We start from the raw sequence: 21,256 nt of genomic DNA, 5'->3' as shown, positions 1-21,256 counted from the left end.
GAGTCCAACATTGAGAAAGCTATATTTTTTATTTTGGTTAAAGGGAATTTCCCCAAAATACGGAAAATCCGTTTTTTAAGGCGAATAAGAATTTTCCGGGAAAAACCACTTCAGCCATTCTTTAGAGAATCTTGCCCTCCATTTTTGTACAAAAAATCAGAAAAAAGTAATGACAGGATTTTGCACAAAGTCCAAAAAACCCTATTTTTAGGTAGTTTTTGGCCCAAATTTGGCCAAATAAATTTTTTCTCAAAAATCGGGCTTCGTCACGTTCTGGGCATTGCCATTTTGCATCATTGTGCAAAAAATCAGAAAAAACTAATGAGCCAATCCTGAGAAAAGCTGGTAACAGACGGACGGACGGACGAACGAACGGACGGACATGGGTTAATTTATAGAACCTCCACCGGGGTACCCGGAGGTAGGTCCAAAAAGACATTCCACCAGATTCCACGGCTAGCTACATTCAACTGCTCCCAAAATCTAAACAAAATTTCTGAAATTTTTTTGAATTTTTTTGAAAAACTTTGCATATAATAAGCATAAGCTATGCCTGGATGCTTTGAGAACTTAAGCATACACGAGCAGTTGACAACAGTTGACAACAACAGACACTTGTTTATAAAAAACAAATATGGGAGATTTTCTGTATCTTATCAAATCCTTTTTACCGTAAGCCATACTTTGGAGCATTAGATTGCTTTACACATTGTACTCAATAACCTCGTGTAAGAGTCAAAGGAGTAGTCATACCTTCAACAAACATTTTTAGCTCTGAAGGTAAGCATTTACATGTACTATAATACATTTCAGAAATGCAATCGATTGCACACAAATTTGCCGAGTATCCATAACTTTCATCAATGAATCGAAGTGCCTTCTTTCCACAATCGGTCTTGTAAGGTGCTGGTAATGATCGAAGCTGGAAGAAAAGAGGGTATAATTTTAAAAATCCAATTCAAGTCTGTTTATACTCCCAGGTGGGCTAATTGCCGGGGGTTTTTGAAATTGTACCTCTTTAAAGCCATTGACCTTTTACATAGTTATAATGTATGTTGATTCAGCAGATTGAAATAATAGAATCTTTTGTAATGAATGAAGAAAAATGTGGAGCAAGATTTTTTTCTTCCTTTTATTTACAAATTTGAAAGGACTCTTTTATTAAAATTTTGCTGACATCAGTTTCAGACGAGTCGGGTGTATATAACACCGTATAATTCATTTAAGTGCTCGGTAATTATAGACTTCTAAACCCAGGCTATTTAAACAGGGGGGTCGGTAGTAAAATCTCAGACATAATGACGTTTACTACGGTGGTGGTGTGACGAAAAATCGAAAAAATTTTTTACTAACCAGGGTAGTTAAATACTAAAATGGGTGGTATCTATGTGTTAAATTTGAAAAAAAAATTACTACCTGGGTAGTTAAGACTGGTAAAATTAGCAAATTTTAGCTATTTTTGTAATTCTTTAAATTTTTTGGATGACTTTTCTGAAAAAATCTGAAAATTTTTATAATTTTAAAAAATTTTCTGTTGGAAAGTTGTTTGCTGCAAACAAAAAATTCTCGAAATTTTTTGTCAATATAAAAAAGACTTTAATTCTAAGTGCAAAACATTAATTTTTGCACTACGTGAAAAATGTGTCACATAAATAATCATTTTTCAGCTTTTTTTGCAAAATCAGTCCGAAAAGCAACCAAAAAATAGGTGGTCTCCATGACAAATTGTCCCAAAAACTTTTACTACCAGGGTAGTAAAAAATATCTCTTCCAAGAGTCTGGGTGGTGGTATGTAAAAATTCGTAAAAATCCTTTTACTACTCATATATGTCTGAGATTTTACTACCGACCCCCCCCTGATTTAAAGCAAAAGCGACTTTTCTTTGACAGTTAAAAAAATTTTCAAAAAAAGATTGACGGGGGGGGGGGGGAGTTGGACAAAAATCGGACAATTAACAAAGGGAGGGCGTTTATTAGGCACCTAAAAAACAAAACAAAACAAAACAACGGAACCGATACCAATGTAAAGACAACGTATCTTTTAAAGGTAAAATGAAAATATAGGTTTTCTTTTGTCAAGCAAAGAAAACTATTTGGAGTAATAATTTTCAACTCCGTAGATAAAAAAAACAAGAGCGTTTAAAAGTCAAAACATAACAGAAATACCTTGCTGACAGTAACATGAATATCACTTATTGTTCCAGGTTGAATAAAGATCCTCTTTGATAAAGCTGATTGGAATGTTTCTTCATGGGGATGTATGAATACCACTAAACCATTGGCTATGGAACGACTATCCAGCATCTCATCCTCGTGAATGTTCAGGAAAAGAGAAAGACCATCACCCTGGGTAGTGCTCATTAAAGGCTGGCTATCTTCTTGAGGAAACACAAGACATTTACCAAATTTTGTCGAATAAATTTCAGTGAAATTGTCCATATTGCATTTTTGGTCTTCGAAACTACAAACACCTTTTGGAATTAATTTTGCCAAGAATTCATCATTTAGCATTTCGTTTTTGCCGAGATCAAAAGCCGATATAATTTCATGTGTCGTGTTCATACCTTTTGCGTAAAATAGATTCAAGATACGTTTCGTGTCTGGATCAGATATATTCAAAGTCATGGCTCGCATTTTATGGTAAAAATCAATCAAATCATCAGCCTCTTCAGTGAATCCTAATTGAACCAACTTCATTTTGGATAGGGAGTTCAGATTACATATTGTGACTCTGGGAAACTCGATGTCATCCATACTGAAATTGATTTCCTTTGATACTTTAAATTCATATTTCTTGTAAGCATCCACTACGCCGTAAAAGAGAAAAATAGCGAGAACCGTTGCACACACCAGTAAAACTCTCCAAAAGTAGCGCTTGTAGATATTTTTGGAGTAGAAAGCAGCTCGGAAACCATGCAGGGTTGTTTCACTACAAAAGTCTTCCCATTTGGCTGCGACGCTTTTCCTTGGCTTTTCATCTTTTTCCTGATTCATGACGCTGTTCTTCACTTGTAGTAGTAAAAAATCATGAACCATTTTATTTAAAGAGACTTCCTTTTTTAATATTTTGCTGATGCTAGCGAGAACAACATCTTTTTTCTCTCTCACAGAGAAGAAGCCTTAAAAAAGTTCAAGGCTTGTCTTTATTTTCGTTTTTGTATTATATCTCACTTGTCATTTTGAAAAAAGGAGAATTTTCTTTCGGGTACCTACTAATGAGGATTTTACCCTTTGTGTTTAATGTTAAAATTTTCAATTCAAAACTGTTTTCTTTTTCATTTTCACTGTACAAAATTAACCCTTCTTATCATCAGGGGACAATTTTTTTACTATTCTTTTTGAAATGAAATGGCTTCTCAAGATAAGAGTCTCTTTTTTGATGACAATGATGTTATACCATGCTGGCCTTTTTTTGAGAACAAATATTATATAATAACAAGGAGGCCCAAAAATATAAAAAAAAGCGAAAAATCTACCTTTTCAATAGCAAAAAATCTACCTTTTTCGATAGAGAAAAATCTACTTTTATCGATAGCGAAAAATCTACCTTTTTCGATAGCGAAAAATCATTCTTTTTGATAGCGAAAAATCGACCTTTTGGATAGCGGAAAATCGACCTTTTCGATAGCGAATATTGAAGTTTTAAAGGTGGGAAAAAGACGTTTTTCGATAGCGATTTATTTTTATTTTGGTTGCGAGACTATCATAGTTTTGCAACATAGGGCGCATCATATGGAATAGCTAAATTTAAGCAAAATTGTAGGTCAATTTAGTTAAAATATTAAAATGTCCCGTCTTCAAAGACAGGACGGAGGCTTGATTTTAAGCGATCCGTACCCGATAAAAGAAAAGTAAGCTCTACAAATGATCTAAGCTAACGGTACTATAAAGAACATTAAAAGAAAAGGAAATCATATCTGTCATATTTATTATTGTCAAAAAAAAGTAAACTCCTAGTCATAGCTCTCAAATAGGATTCAAAACTTTCTCAATGAAAGGCTCAATGATCCTCATCCCTGGAGAGAAGAAAATCATTGAGATCCCCTGGAGTTAATGTTGTTGTTATTGTTTACACGAAAAATTGTTTACGTGTTGTTATGACATTCATAATTCAAAAGTTTCCTGGTCAGCTAATTGTTTAACGGACTCCTCCTCTTTCTGGTCATAAATACGAAAAAGATTACTGTCGACTTTCTTTCTAAGTCGAATTCAAGGAACCGAGAATTTTTTTAGAATTAGAGAAAGATTTGAAATATTGAGGGTATTTTATGCGAAATTCCACCTTAAAGGACCAATAATTTAGTTCAATTAAAGAGAGATTAGATATAACGAATTGAATACTGCTATGAAAATGTAACCATCCCCAAATATTATTTTCTGACAATTAAAAGCTAAAAGCAAAGAAACTAGAGAATAATTTTCTTAAACTTGTCTGATCGTTTGCTCTTATTTATACTAGTTCGGGGATGTCTGAGAACATTCCAAAACTTTAAGGAGGGCCCAGAGCGCTTGTGTGCGTTCAATGAGTGCTATGGAACTTTCATGAACGTTCGTTCGGGACACCCCAAGACCGTTCAATTACTTCTTTTAATCGCTTGTGAGACGATTTATTCATATGTCACATTGGGCTCTTCCAGAAAAAATCCGTTCATGGGGGGTGGAGGATGAATTGTCCAGGGGTATTGAAAAAATACCAAAAAATTGCAATGTCCAGGGGGTAAATTCAAATGTCCAGGGGTAATTTTTTGTGTCCACGGGGTTGATTTGATGTTTGTCCAGGGGTATAACCCGTGTCCAGGGGGTTAAAAATCAAAATGTCTAGGGGTAATGCATGAAAAAACTAATATATCCTCCACCCCCCATGAACGGATTTTTTCTGGAAGAGCCCATTATTTGCCCGCTTAGAATCAACCGTATGATATAATAATATGACGTTAATTTCCCCGAGTTTCTTTAACGAGTCACGAACATAGCTCATCTGAACTTCATATGAAAGATGCATTGAAAAGAAGGGTGGCACAAATTAAAATTAGTTGTAGCTTGCTAATGCAGACAGAATAAAAATCTTGAATTAGTTTTTCATGGGGAAGATTGAATGTTCCTTTGGAGCTCACGCATCAAGTTTATTCAATATTTAATATCTATTATATTTTTGATTGTAAGAGTACCGCTTAGCCAACAGAGAAATGTATCTGAGTTTAATGAAATATTCCCATTGTTCACAATGAAGTATGTATCATAAAATATGAATAACACAATCACAATCGATCAATATTGCAAAACACGCATACTTGAGAATATTATTGAAAGTTTTTTTCTATTGAGAATGAATTCGGGAATGAATTTCATTTCCTGAAGAAATGGTATCAGCAATAGCCTGTTGTCGAAAATTTGTTTATATTTATTTCTTCGTTTTTCTTGTTGTTTTACAAGGCACCCTCATCTATTTACAAATTTTCTCGGCACCTAAGAAGATATTGAAGACACCTATAAGAAGCACGTGTATCAACAAAGATGAAGTTCAAGCACAGACGAAGGAGAACCAAACGAAGAAATGTAAACCTAACGCTGTAGCTAAACAAAGAAACTTAGCGTTCGTGTTTTACATCACTCGATCGAAGCCAGAGTACGAATGTTACCTTTATGTCAACTTGCATATCTTACAAGTCAAATATCAGCGTCTTTGTGAAGTGGATTTCGTTATCTTACATGATAAGGGATACAGATTCAAAGAGACGTTACATCGATTCAAAAGAATACAACTTATCCCAGTCAAAAAGCACTCTTTGAAGCTGAGGAACCACGATGGTTATTTCTCAGACTGTTTCATAAAGCTTGAAGTGTTTCGGTTATATGAACAATATGACCGAGTTGTCTTCACTGATGTAGATGGAGTCTTCTTTAAGGACCCGTACCCATTGCTTACAGAGAGCTTAAACCCTCACAATATTGGAGCATCATACTGCAATTGGTATTTCCCCAAAAAATGGTTAACATCAAGCATCTTTGTGGCAGATTTAAGTAAAAGTCTTAGCGATAGATTCCAATTCGCACTATCGAAGAATTTGAATGATCTATATCGTAACAAGGAAAGTATCTTAGACATGGAGATATTTAATTGGGTTTTAAGAGAAGGTAAAGACGCTAAAATATACAATGATTTATTTAACATGGATAGTCACTACATAGATAAAGATTATTCGCATTTTTACAACCAGTCGAACGTTCCGTATTTCGTACATTTTAGTCACGTTAAACCGCACTTATATCGTCGTTACTCATCCTGTCTGGACGAAAATAAAGAAAAAGATGCGAAACCAGAGTTCTTTCAAGTTCATCGTATGTTTTGGAAATATTATTACCAATACTGTTAATAAGTTTGTTATACTTGTCCGGATTTACAAATATCTCATCACGTGACCTTTTGTGCAAGGTTGATTTTCTTAGCCGTGCTTTGAAAGTCATACCAGCCAGCATTGAATAGATTACATTATATATCAGTTTCATCAATGATACATCGTACGGCGAGGCCATCGATTAGAGAAATACAGAAACGCACCATTTACAACTTTTAAAGCTCCCTTCCAACGGAGAAAATCAATGAAAGTTTTTACTTTCCCTTAAATTGCCATTTAGGGAAGACACTCAAACAAAAAATAATGATGAGTTCAAAAAGTGACATAATTGAAGCACCAATACAAAGTCCCAGCAACCCTCCGAAATCATTAGCGACATCGGACAATACATAGGCTGGTTTTTCGGACACCAGTTCAAACCCAAGCCTTGGGTAATAGAAGGAGAAAACAAACAACGATTCCTTGAATTTCTGCTGATCACCAACATTTACGTCGTAATAATCTAACTGTTGGAATATTTGTTTTTCATTCATCGGGACAGTATGGACACGTCGCGAGTAGATTACTTCTGAACAAGCGGATGGACAATCACAGATCTCGTTATTCGATAGATCGAAATTTTGAAACAATGTAAAATAGCACGCATTGATATCGGCTACCGTACGATTTTGCTTATACTTTTGGTACATCCAATCAGGGATTAGGCAGCGAAAACGAGGCTGTAAAACATCACCGCATTCTTTTAAACCTTGTCGATTGTAGCAAAGCTCTAAACAACTAGTGCGCGTGTAACTCCATCGTTTTGTAATATCCATGAAAGCATTGTCTGTGCGACAGTTAGATGGATATGGTTCAGGCAGCCGCAAAAACATTTTCTTGGATAACTCGATTCTGGTTTCAACACCAGGTGTTAATTCGAGACGATCAAAATATATTGATGGGTATTCTCTGGCGAAATGGATAACAACTGAGATAGAATTTTCAATAAAACCCTGTTGCATGCGATCCGATGTTTCGTTGACGAAAAACATCATTCTAACACCAGAGTTCAGCCCTGGTAACTCCTGCTTGATCAGGCCATCCATATTCCATGTCACGCAAGGATCGTTCCGACTGAAAGTCGAAAATTCTTCGGTAAAATTACAATGTCCCTTAAAACGAGCGCAGAATGGTGGAAATTTAGATGCAAATTCATAAAATCCTTCGGAAAAAGCTGTCGTCAAGTCTCCGGGTCCTTGTTCACCAGGAACATAATCAAATTTGATTCGATTGTTACTACAAATTGTAATACTTGGTAATTCTAATTTATCATGGATTTGATCTTGGATATGAAGATTCACTTCTCGCGAACGGTACTTATGCACCATGAGGTATAAACCATAACTCAATGCAAAGACACAAGAAATCACCAAAGAAATCCAGAAATATCTTTCACTTCGTTTAGAATTGACTGCTTTGCTTACGCCATGAACTGTCACATTCTCAATATAGTTATCACGCTTATGGACAGTTTCCTCTTTCCAAGCATTCTTAGCTTTGACCGCAGTCACGAATGGTAGAACTTTGTCTTTAAACATTTTGCCCATCTTAAGTCTTGATCAACCTTCCTGTGAATAGACTTTGACAAGACAAGTCATCAAATTTCAACAGTTTCCAAATAAACTTGTTTCTCAAAAACACAGCTGTTCAAATTCTCAACGAAACTTTAAATTATATTTTTGTATAGTTTTTATTCAAAATTTATAATTGGGCTGAAATCTTAAAAGAAAGAGAAAAAAAAAATATTGGATCTTGAAAATTTTAAGAATAAGATAAACCAACTTCAAAATATCAGATATGAAAATATTCAGCATGTCATTCATATACCAATAGAATTGATTACGAAGGCATAATGAAGAGAGTTTGAGCATATCCAGGTCCAATCAAAAGTCTGCTGATCATTTTTAGATGAATTTGAATAGCGATAAAAGGAGCCAGCCTACTCTTTGCGTCACAATTTCAATTAAAATCCTCCCAAGGCATTCATTAAAAACTAACTTGTATCCTATCAGGAAAATTTTTCCTTTTTATTTATAAAAATGTTAATTCGAACAAGCTCATTTTCCTCTTCATTGGTCCATCTTCAATAAGGATCTTACACGAGAACAACCAACTTAAAATAAGGACCACAGCTCTCTTTCCTGATTTACAGCAGGGTCTCTAAATGATTATAGTTCATTCTATTAAATTTTAATACTAAATTGAGTTTATTCCAAAATGGTCATTACAAATATTTTTGAGAAGAAAAAGTCAGAATGAAGAGAGCTCTTTTTACAATTTCCGATAACACTCTGTGAAGCGCAAGGTGGTGAATTCATCAGGCTTAAATCTGACTTAAATTTTCTTTTCGCAGATAGAGCTTCGATTATTTTTTAAACGATCAAAAAATTCATAACGAAAGTTTATAATTTTCTCTCCCTTTTATATGGCTAAACCCCCTAAACTCAATACACGTTTTCTTTATAAGAGCAAACTATATAAGAACATAAGGCTTCGATGGCCGAAATGTCAAGAACAAGTGAAGAGCATTTTAAGGCTTGAATAACAAAAAATTAAGAACATTCGAAGACTTGGATGTTCTTATAAAGAAAATGTGTATTACACGAAATAAGCATTGATGAAAGGTTATGTGTTTTTGGCAACGTCATTTACAAAGGTAATCAAAATGAATGACGACTGTTTCTTTGGTTATTGTTTCTTATACTCTATAAAAACTTCGAGTGCATTCTGTTACTATCGCTGTTTTGGTAAGCTTTAAAAATAAACAAAAATTAGATAAAAATATCGACTTCTTGTTCTGTGTGATTTTCAACCACTCCAAATTAATTTCTACACGGAGGAACAGTATACACGTAATTAAAATATATCTAAGGAAAATCAAAAACTTGATGTTTTGTATTGTGAACATAAATGAAGGAAAAATGGAGTTATTCTGTTGAAATACTTTTGATGTATTGTTGACACTAATTTACAAATTTTTGAATTTCTCTCTCTCGCTCGGATATTGCATTTTGCAGTAATAAAAGAAACTTTTCCATCAATATATTGGGGTCGACTTTTCAGAATGAGATCACCCCACCAAATACGAGCCAGTAATGAGCATAGTTTCATGGAGCTATAGCAAGTTTCTAAGTCCTAACTTAGGTCTAGAGTTTTTAAAGAGTTCGTAGTCTGAACAAGTCAATTCTCTGAAAAGACTAATAAAAAGGACTCAAGCCTTAGATGTTGTGGTTCAGTGAACACGTGTCAGTAAATCACAGAAGACTTTACGGAGATGTACCATAGATATCATATTCTTTTACACACTAGACAGCGTAACTCCTCACAGATTCCCGATTTTTGAACGTTTGAATTCCAAAACTAACATTAGAATAGCGCCTGTTGACGACAAGATTTAATTTTTCAAACTTTGTTCTATAAGAACATAAGGCTTCGATGGCCAAAATAATAAGAACAAGTTAAGAACATTTTAAGGCTTTGCCGACTCCAAAACAGCCGGTTTCTTAGAAAAATGGGCAAAATTGCTCAAAAAATGGTAAAAATAGGAAGGCTCAAAACTCAAAAAGTTAAGAACATCCGGAGGCTTCAAAAATTTTGGATGTTCTTATAAAAAAACGTGTACCTACTTCTTTTCGATCAGTATCGAAAGCAGCAGTCAAACGGGGTTCGCATGGTTCACAGCAAATATTCTTCGTATCTAAACCAGTGTCACTAAATAAGAAGAAAAACAACGTGGAGGATTTTGGTGAGTTTCAATTAAGCTTGCGGATACTTGGCAAAGTAAGTATTATGGTTAAATCCATTAAAATGTGCTTGGACCGAACGAATGAAACATCTAGATTGGCGATTCATGGTCATGAATACTTTTTTCTTTGGCCGATGATAGTATCTAAATAGTATCTAAGCTAAACAAACTCTGCATAGCGTTAGCCTGGGTTTAGGTCCCAGACAAAAATTAGGCCCCCCTGAGTTTTAAGTCCCCCCAAAGATTTATGAATTTTTTGTTAGCCCCCAGGACTTTTGACCCTAGACACTTTCAAAAAATTGATCCAGTAAAAAAGTTTTTTCCAATGTAAATTGCGCTCAGTTCTAAGTTTAAAATAAGATATTATGCACACTTTTTATAAAAATATTGCGCCGATTCAGATTCACGAACTTCAATTTCGGTAATTAAAGCCAACTATTAAGCTGAATTATTTTAGCCCCCACGTTAAGTGCTGAGATTTTAGCTCCCTCCAACTACATAGGTTCCCCCGAAAAAGTGGTGTACTTCCAGCTCCGTCCTTTTTTGGGAAAAATTTAGGGTGTAACCCTAAACTAGAAGGGGGGCTGGCGCTATACTCTGTTTCAACGGCCAGCAGAAGGCAACTGAATAGAACTAAATAAAAAAGAGCCACCGTTGTCTCGAATCATACTAAGACCAGAGAAAAATACACAAAAAGACAGCCCAGGTTATTAATGCAAATGAGTAACTCTAACTTGAGATCTCCCTACGACGCAAGCTCTCACTTTTTTACTTGGCCAAAACTTTTACAAAGTAGGAAATTTAGAATCAAAGAGAATTCAAAGAGGCTTTACATATAACAAGAACTTGTCACATTTGTAACGGCCCTAATTAAAAAAAATGATTTTTTTGGACATATTAAAGTTACGAAAGAGTTTCTATTCATTTCCCAACTTTCAAACTTTTTATTTGTTTATTAATTTCTCGAATATTTTCTCTCGTAAATTAATATTCCGTCAGATCAGACAATGACATGAGGATTTCTTTTTAAAAATTCAACGGTTTTAAATTTGGGTTCTTCCAGAAAATGTTCTTACATTGGGGGTCAATTAACACCTTCGATGGCCAAAATTCCTATCTCATTCCTAATTCTTATCCGGGGGTAGAGTCCCATTGTCTAGGGGAGTCAAACTGAAAAATGATATATTCTTTTCTTGCAGAGCCCACTGCATGAAACAAGCCAAAAAAAAAAAGAAGAAAAAGAACATACCATCCAAGTTTCTTTAGTCCATCCAACAATACTTTGACGTACATTCCTAAAATTTTAATGGAAAAAGATTTCTAAAAAACTAAATGTTTCTTTTGACATTCTTCAAACAACGGTCAAAGGAGAAGAGTAGCCAAATTTTTGTTTGGTCACTGACAAATTCGACATCATCTGAATACCTGAAACTTAGGGATACTAACTTGCTTATCGACCGCCGGAGGCGGTTTCTTTCATAGTGGTACGCTAATCTCGTTTTGCCTTGGCTCATTACTTTGTCTGCCATTTACTTTCGGTTTTTTTAACTAGATTACCCAGGTGTTTCTCTTTTTTTTCCCTGAATGTCTTTTATTCGGAATTGAATAATCGAGACATGAAAAATGACTATATTGTAATCTGTTTTCAATGAATAATCTAAAATGTACTGGAGATGACATGTAGGCGTTAATAATGTGCGTGCGCTCTTTCGCGAGCGTGATGCGTGATGGAAGGCGGTCGTTTCAGTGTGGTTTAGATCCACACTGTGACCTAGTTTTGTACTTTCAGGCTAGTTTTCCCCCATTGAATGTCGAATAAAGACATGGTTTGGTAGATAGTTTATAATAGTAAAGATAAAATGAATAAATTAACTTTCGATTAAAGCAAAAAGATTATGCTGATGATGGCAGTAGCCTCCCGTCAATAGGCATGGTCCAATAAACTGCTCATAACTTCTCACACATAAAAAAAGAATCCTTAACTTTAACAAGAGTGATGTACGTTAATTCGTCTACACCTTATTTTTTTGCAGAATAGTTTTTTAAAGTCACTTTTTAAAGATTTGGACTCGATAGTCAATAAGTGATAGATGATTCCATCAAAGAGTGCTCGACGATCAGGACAAGAGCTTCCACTTTTCTCTGTCACGGACACGGCGCTCAGCAGTAAGAAGTGTGATCCCTGTGTCTTCTCGGATTAGATCGCTCCATCTTTTTCCTTACAATCACGCTTATAAGCCTTGTGAACATAGTTGATATTGGGGTATCTTCTTGCGATGTGACCAAACCAGTTCATTCTCCTCCTTTTGATCATTTCAAGGATATCCATCTTGACACCAAGAGTACGCTTTGCCGATTCAGCGTTTCCCAGCCATGATTCTGAGGCAGTTGTTTTGAAAGACTGAAAGCTTTGAGATATTTTTTTTCTTTAAAGACCAAGTTTCACAGGTATGGTGAGTGCGTAGAAGAGTCTCGATTTGATTCGTAGAGATAGGTGGTTTCTTGACCATACATTTTTCTTTAGTTTACCAAAGGCAGCTGAGGCTAGGGCTATTCTTCTTAACACATCATCAAATCAGGCACAACAGATCCGAGAAAGATGAATTTGGCATCGTGTTCATCTTCTTCTTCATCAATGAATAACGAGTCACGTTGACTTTTAGGCCCCATTTTTTACAGGCAGAATCAAGCTCATTTATAGAAAATTTAAGTTTATCAAATATCAAAGCGATGAGGGTAGCGTCATCCGCATATAGTACATCAGTTGATAGCGTATCATCAAATTCTAGGTCATCTGGAATGCTCTTCACTTCATCCATAACATATTCCAGAAATACATTGAAGACCGTGGGAGACAATATAAAGCCTTGGCGGACACCAACGTTGACTACAAACCATTCAGTTAATTTCCCATCAATTTGAATTGCACATCCAGGTCGGTCATACATAGTGGTGATTTGGTCAACACCTGGTAATTTTTTATTTTTCATTCTCTTGAGGGCGTTTACGATTTCGTTAGTATGGATGGGCTTTGTCTGTACACAAACCCGATATCTACGGCTAATTTCAAAATTCATTGCCGTAGAGGGTCTGTTGTCATTGTCTTTTCTGCTTTGAGATTTCTCAAACCAACTGCTGCGATGGAGTGCTGTTGGAGTTTGGCAAGAAATCGGAGGCGAGAAAAGAAAATGGCCGTCAGAATTGTCAGAAAGTTTGTCGAAAAAAAGTGTTTTCATGACAAAACTGGCTTCTTATTTTTTAATAATTGGACTGAAAGAGCTCTAAATGAAGACATTCTATTGCATGATAACTCTTTTTGCACAAATCGAATGTTTTTTGTTTACATTTTAGATCTTTGAGTTCACGAACGTGAGAAAGAAGTTGTTTGATTGGAATCTTGTTTTTAAAGTGGTTTTAGCTTCAGTTCTTTGCAAAAGAATATATACTCAGAGTATCTCTGTATGTTTTTATGTTCCAATTCAGTATTTTTTTTACTGCATTTGATCTATGTAACTATGTAGAGTGGTTATAGTTTGTTTTGTTGGCATAACTTTTTTTTAAAAAGTTTATATTATTCTTTGGCGGACTACATGGAAAATATAGGTAATGGGAAAATAATTTTCTGTTAGACAATTTTGATTATGTCTTCGTTACTGTTTAGCTTTTAGTTTGGCTCAAAAAAATTAAAAAAAACAGCCAAAACTTGCTTAGAAAGTGACCCTCAATCATGGACCCCATCGCTTTGTTTACAATTGTGGTAATTTTGGCGGCCATTTTATTTTAAAATTATACTTCATCGCAGAGGTCTCCGTACGGGAAATTTTTTATCAAACAGACAATGCACACAGAGTGTACTATGCTACGATAATCGTGAGATACACTCTGGTACAGAATAGGATGGGCTCAATTTGTGTAGGAATTTGTCCATCGATGTTTATTGAATTGATAGCGGAATCATCACGTGGAAAGGATGTATTTAAATGACATTGAAAATGTTCTTTCCATAGTTTCAGAACAGTATCGTTTATTCGTTTATCGTTTGTTGGCAGCAAATATTCCTTAATTTACAGTGTTTTAATTATCAGTGGTCAAAAAGCACTTTTTCTCTGTGAGACAGAAAATTATTTGATAGAGATATTTAGGTATACAGTGACACCCACAGGCCCCACAATGGTTGGGGCCGAGGGCCAGAAAATCTTCAGATATTTTACCCCCCCAGAGGTTGGCTAGAAAGGCACTAAAATGTGTTAATTAAAACAATTCAGAATGTTCTTAAAATGCCTATCATACAGTTTTAATACAAGATTTCTTTCTGATGGAATTATTCTAGATAATAATAAAATCACTATTTCTTGCTAAACAACCATTTCTAAATGAGACCGAAAACTTTTCTGTTTTTTCTATGAGACGGAAATCCGTATGAGACGGAAGAACTTTGATCACTGAAATATATTTTTCAGCCCAAAAAGATATTAAAGGGATTCCGGCACAAAAAATGAAAGTTTGTCAGGGCAAAGCTATCATGAAAAGCATTTGGAAAATTCAAGTCAAAGTTGTCAACAGTAATTCTATCCCAAGGTATTGACATCCAAAGTTCCAAATTCAAGACATCTGCACTCTGTGTAAGCCATATTAAAATGATAATTTAGAGATTTAAAGATTAGAGGACTAAATCAACAATTAAATGACTTTTTATAATATACAAATCTTCTAAATGTCATGTACCTAGTGGTCAATCATACTAAAACCATTTAGTTCAACTACATGTATCCTTCTAGCCTGCTCTCAATTATTTTAGTTTGATGACTAGCTGGTATGAACAGAAGTTTTCCAAATTCAGATTTTCTCATCTTTATATGGCTTCCACTTAATACACTTAATATCTTTTTGTCTGGTAAAGCAACCAATTTCAAATAAAAAGTATCCTGACAAGGAATAAATAAGCTTCTTATATAGCCAAACAGAATTACCATAGCTTTTACCAAAAAAAATATATCAAAGATTCAATTTCAGCCATTTTCAGCTAAATCCAACTTTTGTTCTTGCTGGGGCTTCGTGGAAACTTATCCTGTCCATGTGTAAACATTCCCGTATGTTTGTTATGTACTCGACTACCCGTTGTCAAACCAGGATAGGACGGGGGTACTGCAATAAAAAGTTATGCAAGAAAAACTATAATTTCGACCTCAAAAGGTGACTTTCTTTGCCAATAACTTTTGATAGAATTGTTCCCCTAATTTCCCCTTTTCAGTAGGTCTTCCTCTATCTTCTGTATGCTTCAGAAAAACCAAAAACATTGCCCTAAAAGCTTAGCTAATCAATAGTTTGCATTACGTCATCAAGCAAAGCTTAAACACAGGTACTTTCCCAGCAAAGTGGAAAACATCTAAAGTAACACCAGTATACAAAAAAGGTGTCAAATCAGACTGCTCAAACTATAGACCAATATCGCTATTGTCAATCCCTAGCAAAGTTGTTGAACACCTGGTCTGCTCACAGCTAAACTCACACCTGCAAAAACAAAACCTGCAGACAGAACATCAATGGGGATTTCGCCCCCAACGCTCCACAGACTGCCACAGAAGATATACTTCTTTATATGACAAAAAAGTGGAGGAAATCTATCGACAAAAATGAGGTAGTCGCAGTCCTGTTTATCGACTTTCGCAAGGCGTTCGATAGCGTGTCACACCCAATCCTATTAAAGAAAATGAGTGCTTCTGGAATATCTGGAGATTTTCTCTCATACCTAACGAGCTACCTTAGTAACAGAAAGCAATTCACATCACTAAATGGAATCGAATCCAACCTTGAAAGAGTCGAATATGGTGTTCCGCAAGGATCTCTAATTGGACCAGCAAGTTTTTCCATCAACGTAAACAATATGAGTGATTTGTATTGAAGTTACTATTGATGACAAGTTGGAATGGGAGGAGCATGTTCGAAAAATTACCAAATCTTTTAGTATTAAACTGAACAAACTTTATCAAATGAGAAACATGCCATACCCTACCTTATCAACAATATATTTTCAAGGCATATTACCCTCTGTTATCTACGGTATACTCATTTGGGGAAATTGTTCTGAGAATCTTATGTCGTATGTCGAGAATGTCCACATAAAGGCTGCACAGTTCATAAATCGAGTCAAAAAGTCTGTTCGTGATAATGCTGTCCTAGCCAGTGTCAAATGGAAACCCATTATCTATTATTACAAGCGAAGTATTGCATGTAAAGTTTACAAGATACATAACAACCTTGGTTCTCCATTACTCTCTGACCTGATTGTTAAAACGAAATCAAGAAAGTCTCGCAATACACTGAAAATCGATATGTCTCCATTCAAATATGTTGCTTTCAAACGTTCATTTCGCTACAGAAATGCTATTGTATGGAACAATATTCCAGACAGAATTAAAAATATGGACAATTTCAAATCCTTCAAGAAGGATCTGAAAAAATCAGACTGCCTTGAAAAAGTTAATTTTAAAATGACAGGAAGAGCTCTTCTTCACGAAGACTTCATTTATTACTAAAGTTATATCATATATCATAACCGAAAACATATTTATTATTTTTATATTTTATATATTTATAAAAACATAACATATACATATTTTAAATTATTCATTTGGAACACATAAGATTTACATATTCTAAATCCTCTTCATTAATTTCTCAGACACACTTTAATTAACCTAGCCTTAGTCTTATTTTGCATAAAACACATTTCGCCTTTGCAGCGGTTTTACTTTTTTGTTTCTTAGCCTGCAGGTCCACATCAGTTTTTACTGCCAATATATATAGAATTGTATATAGCTTGTATATATAGTTTTGTATAAAGAACCTGACCTGTGTTGACAAATAAATTAATGATAATAATAACAATAATAATAGCCTCACGAAGCCCCAGCTAATAATATAACCCCCTGATCTTCGTATTCTTATCCTATAAATATAACGGAGCGGCCATTCTACGGAAATTGCTGTCACATGACTTTTTTCTACCGCATGATACAAATCGCACATTTTCATTGGATGTTGAAAATTTATTTGTTACGTCACAAGAAGTTCCGACTTCACATTTTTAAAAAACAAAATGGCGAAAGAGCGTTTTTTTTATGGTTATCTTATGATTATTAAAAGAATTCAGTTGATTTTAAGGTTTTAATTATTTCTTTTTCTTTTGCCATGTGTACTAAAAGATTTTCTACAATGTTTAAGGAACTCAAATATCCAAAAGTTTTTCTATTTTTCATAGAAAAATGAGCTATAAAGGCAATTTCTTTGCTTAAGGTTTGTTTTTTCTTCATGAATTTTCATTTTCAATCTTTCTTTAAAGATTTAATATTTTATCAATCATCTTGGGATTTTCAGGGTTTATTCTAGAACTATTTGGGAGTAGAGAGCTTTTTACAGATCTTAAAACGGTTTACTAATTCTTTAGATATAGTCTAGACATTGGTAAAACTTATTTCTCCGATCAAACATTGACACACGCATTTCCAAATTAGACACATGCGTGCCAGCCAGTTCGAGTCACACCTGAGACTTTTTTCAAGTTCAAAATATTGCCAGCTAAATTGCCAAGTCACAAGAGTGGCCCAAGAAAGTTCTGGCCATACAGTCAACAGTGAGCGAGTTACCGTGAGATCGGGTAACATGCATCAGTGGAGGCAAACATGCATAGCCCTCAAATGAATGACCCGTCTGGTCATTAAAATACAAAGTTAAATCAAAACAAAAATGGTAGAGTAGAGCTGCGAGCGGAGCTGCGTATAGTTCATTTGTTTTGAAATTTTGCTGCTTTGATTGGTCAGTCATTTGATGGCTATGCAAGTTTCCCTCCACTGATGCAAATTACCCGGACTTTACGGTATTATGTCACACTTTTACCTTTTAAAATGCTTTTGTTTCTTTAAACTAGGAGAGTGAATTATCTAAATTCTTCTGGAAATCTCTTCAACGACACAACCCAGGAAACAACTTCAATGTCCTGGAAAAATAGAGGTTCAGGCCCCCTAAAAAGTTGGTCAATACAACAGTATAGATTGGAAATAGAATAACTAGCTAAATCACAACTCAAACTGCTACGTACCTGCTTATTTCAGAAAGAGTCAAAAAGAGCTAAATCCTCTTGGTGTCGTTTTTTGAGAAATTAAAAGCCAAAGCCACTACAGTTGGTTACCTTTAGCGCATGATTTTTCAACCATGCTGACGCATTTTGTATGCTCCTTCGAGTCTTCTTGCAGTTTATTTGCTCTGATAAGTGAACCATCTTTGTTCAGTGAGGTCAAATTGCTTATTGGGGGGGGCGTACGGTTTCACGGTATCCGGGATAAGGCTTTTTTAAACACGGGATAACGGTATTTGTGAAAAAAAACTACGGGATGACGGGATTTCAGATGACCCACGGTGACGGTATTTGTCAGATCTCAATCTCGGGATACGGTATTTTGAGTAAAAATCTACGGTATTTCGGTGAAAATCATAGAAGGACGGTACAGCCGGTACGAAATTCTCACCACAACCAGAGAGTTAAAGTGTAAACGGGGCTTTAAATATTCGAATACTTGTTTGACAATGTTCTTTATATTGTGGACTACAAACGTCTTGTATAAAGATAGTATCAACAATGGTCCACACAGCAACGTTTTTGGAGGCAATTGGCAAATTGTTGAGAGCATTCTCTATTCATGAGAAGAAAGGTATGACGTGTTTGTTTGTGCCATCTTAAACCTCCTCTTTTAAATCTTCAATGTGAACTACCCTATTAGAAAGGGGGAGGGGTAAAGCTTTCCTAAAAATGTAACCCAGCTGGCACATAACGTTGTTTCAACCCGGGGGACACTCCAGGTAAGTGACCTAACGAACGTGCAGCCCTTAAGGATAGGTTTTTTGGACTTTAGAAAGTGCACTGTAAGGGTTGATTTGTGAGCAAGTGGGAAAAAGTGCACTCTAAGGGTGTAAAATTTGAGAAAATACCAAATTTTGAGGTACAATTTGAGAAATTTCAAAAAATTTTGCCCTGAAAAGGGCAAAATATTTCGAAAAATGGCACTGTAAGGGTCGATTTTCAGCCAAATCTTTCCGGCACTGTAAGGGTCCGATTTTAGAGACCTGATTTTTGGCCGAAATTACGGTTGTTTTCAAAATCGAGTGCCCCCCGGGTGTTTCAACGTCCATCTAACGTTCATAACTTCCATATATATAACGTTAGACAAAATAGAAACAACGTTGTGTGCCAGCTGGGAAGGTATAAATAATAAGGCAAGGTAGATTTTCCTAAAGAGGCGGGGTAAAGGGTTTTTAAAGGGAAATTTGTAACGATTGGAGACAGAACTTGTAATTTGGTAAGTATTTAAAACATTACCCAAATTAGGGAATAACTTGCACCATTATATGTACAAAATTTGTTTTGGCGAAAGTTCTTGAAAAAAGGCATTTTTCTTGGGACAGGTACATCCATACATTTTAAGCAAAGGGGATAGGCGTAACGGATTGACCCATTGAAGGGGGAGTGATCCTTCTGTTACTATGATTTACCATTCCATGCACGTATCGTTTAGTCGAATATTTTTACAGTGATTTTTTTCTAAGAAGTATAATCGTTTAATGCTGAAAACACCACATATTCTAGGTGATTACGAACTCAAAGCTCTTCCGGATGGATTAAAAATGATTTCACAGTCACTTAATATCATTTCTGGATTCGAGCAAGATATTCGGACCAGCGGAAACAATGTTTCAGCTGTCTTAACTGGTGCTCAAGTGTTCGTGTCTACAAAGTCGTTCGTGTCATTGCAGCTGACGGAATGGTCCATTACGAGACTGATTGAGAATCTTTCGTCGTTTAAATTCAACAACGCCAACTTTCTGAGCATGATGACCCTGTCTTTGGAGCATTTTCATTCCACCACACACGTGAAACATGTTCTAATGAGTCAGCTTCAATGTGGAAGAGAATTCATGCGTGCAATAAAAAAATCTCTCAAGCGAACAAACCCTTGGTCGGCTTATTATTTTACCAGTAGAAAGGGGAGTTGGTATCCTCCTCCAGAAGGAAGTTTCAACTTCAAAACGTTGGCAGCGCTCCTTCCGAAAAAGAAATCTCCTATCCCAATGGATAAACAGAAAGTTGAAAAATTACAAACTTGGGCTAACAATTATACGAAAGCAGTTCGACAAAGAATGGTACGTCAAGAAACAACCAAGGCGAAAATGGGGACATTACCACACTACATTTACACGACAAAACTGAGTGAAGTGATTGAGTCAACAAAAGCTTATCAAAGAGTCGAAAAAGATCAAACAATTGAGCGTAACCAAGACGATCAACAGAAGGAGTCATCATCAGTAGAAGCAGAGGAACCAGAAAGACCAGTGGAATCAGAAAAACCAATTAAAACAACGCGACCAGAAAAACCAGAGGAACCCGAAGAACCTGATAAGTTTGATGAATCAGGCAATGAGGACGAAGTGATGAACGAGCCCATCAACATGGACAATGCTCTTGACGAGGGATCTTTCTTCCTTGTTGGTCGCTCCTCGAAATTTGGTCGATCAATCAAAATTAACTCTAAATTGTTGTCTTAGGATATTGTCTTATAAGATACTGTCTGTATATATGTATTCGTCTATGGTCCGGAAAAACCTCTAAATTTTTTGGTACAGTCCAACAATTTTGAAAAGTCGAGATACCTTAAGGGAACTAATTTTTCCGGGAACTAATTTTCACTTTTTTCGTTGTTTTTCGGCAAAATCACAATCATACGGTTGACGAGTGAGCTAAACGTCTTTTGCCAAATAAGAAATAAAGGGTCGGTCACTCATGATATAAATTTTTGGAGTTCACATTACCAAACTATCAAGTTTGACCAAGGAACTTTCTTGGTTTTACGAAAATTCTTCACGGGATCGGTATTTTCGGAAAAAAACCACGGGATGACGGGATTTCCTCGAAAAATTTACGAGATGACGGGATTCCAGATTGCCGTACGCCCCCCACCTTATTGGGGACGCTTTTCCATTCTTTTCTCTTTCTTCGGTGTCCATGCTGGTCGCATATGGTAAATGGACTTTGACCTACAAAGTTTCGATAGGGCGCTATTTCAAA

At 35.6% G+C, this 21,256-nt stretch overlaps 3 protein-coding genes across 3 annotated transcripts in view; all 3 read right to left on the bottom strand.

Moving 5' to 3' along the window:
* LOC136818126 (acid-sensing ion channel 1C-like) overlaps positions 1 to 3,218 on the bottom strand; it is a gene marked incomplete in the record, with an annotated part of 6,161 nt that extends 2,943 nt beyond the window's left edge. Inside the window, 2 exon segments of the mRNA XM_067074483.1 lie at positions 754 to 922; positions 2,167 to 3,218. Of these exon segments, the coding sequence (XP_066930584.1) occupies positions 754 to 922; positions 2,167 to 3,036 (1,039 nt within the window).
* Positions 1 to 21,256, bottom strand: part of LOC136818128 (mitochondrial inner membrane protease ATP23 homolog) — a 27,008-nt gene extending 5,752 nt beyond the window's left edge. Inside the window, exons 1-4 of the mRNA XM_067074485.1 lie at positions 21,149 to 21,256; positions 18,329 to 18,441; positions 11,390 to 11,435; positions 10,022 to 10,106 (exon numbers count right to left, since the gene is read on the bottom strand). Coding sequence (XP_066930586.1) covers positions 10,022 to 10,106; positions 11,390 to 11,435; positions 18,329 to 18,441; positions 21,149 to 21,195 — 291 coding nt within the window. The 5' untranslated portion in view covers positions 21,196 to 21,256. The remainder of the gene's footprint in view (positions 1 to 10,021; positions 10,107 to 11,389; positions 11,436 to 18,328; positions 18,442 to 21,148) is intronic.
* LOC136818060 (acid-sensing ion channel 5-like) lies at positions 5,361 to 8,175 on the bottom strand. Its single transcript, XM_067074423.1, has one exon. The coding sequence runs from the start codon at positions 7,940 to 7,942 to the stop codon at positions 6,611 to 6,613; it is 1,332 nt and encodes a 443-aa protein (XP_066930524.1). The 5' UTR covers positions 7,943 to 8,175; the 3' UTR covers positions 5,361 to 6,610.

This window comes from Clytia hemisphaerica, unplaced genomic scaffold (genome assembly GCF_902728285.1).
Source record: "Clytia hemisphaerica strain Z4C2 unplaced genomic scaffold, Clytia hemisphaerica genome assembly, whole genome shotgun sequence".
Lineage (NCBI taxonomy): Eukaryota > Metazoa > Cnidaria > Hydrozoa > Leptothecata > Clytiidae > Clytia > Clytia hemisphaerica.
This window is presented reverse-complemented; position numbering and strand designations above follow the sequence as displayed.

Coding starts and splice junctions, on each gene's coding strand:
- LOC136818060 (XM_067074423.1), bottom strand. CDS start 7,942: ATGGGCAAAATGTTTAAAGACAAAGTTCTACCATTCGTGACTGCGGTC.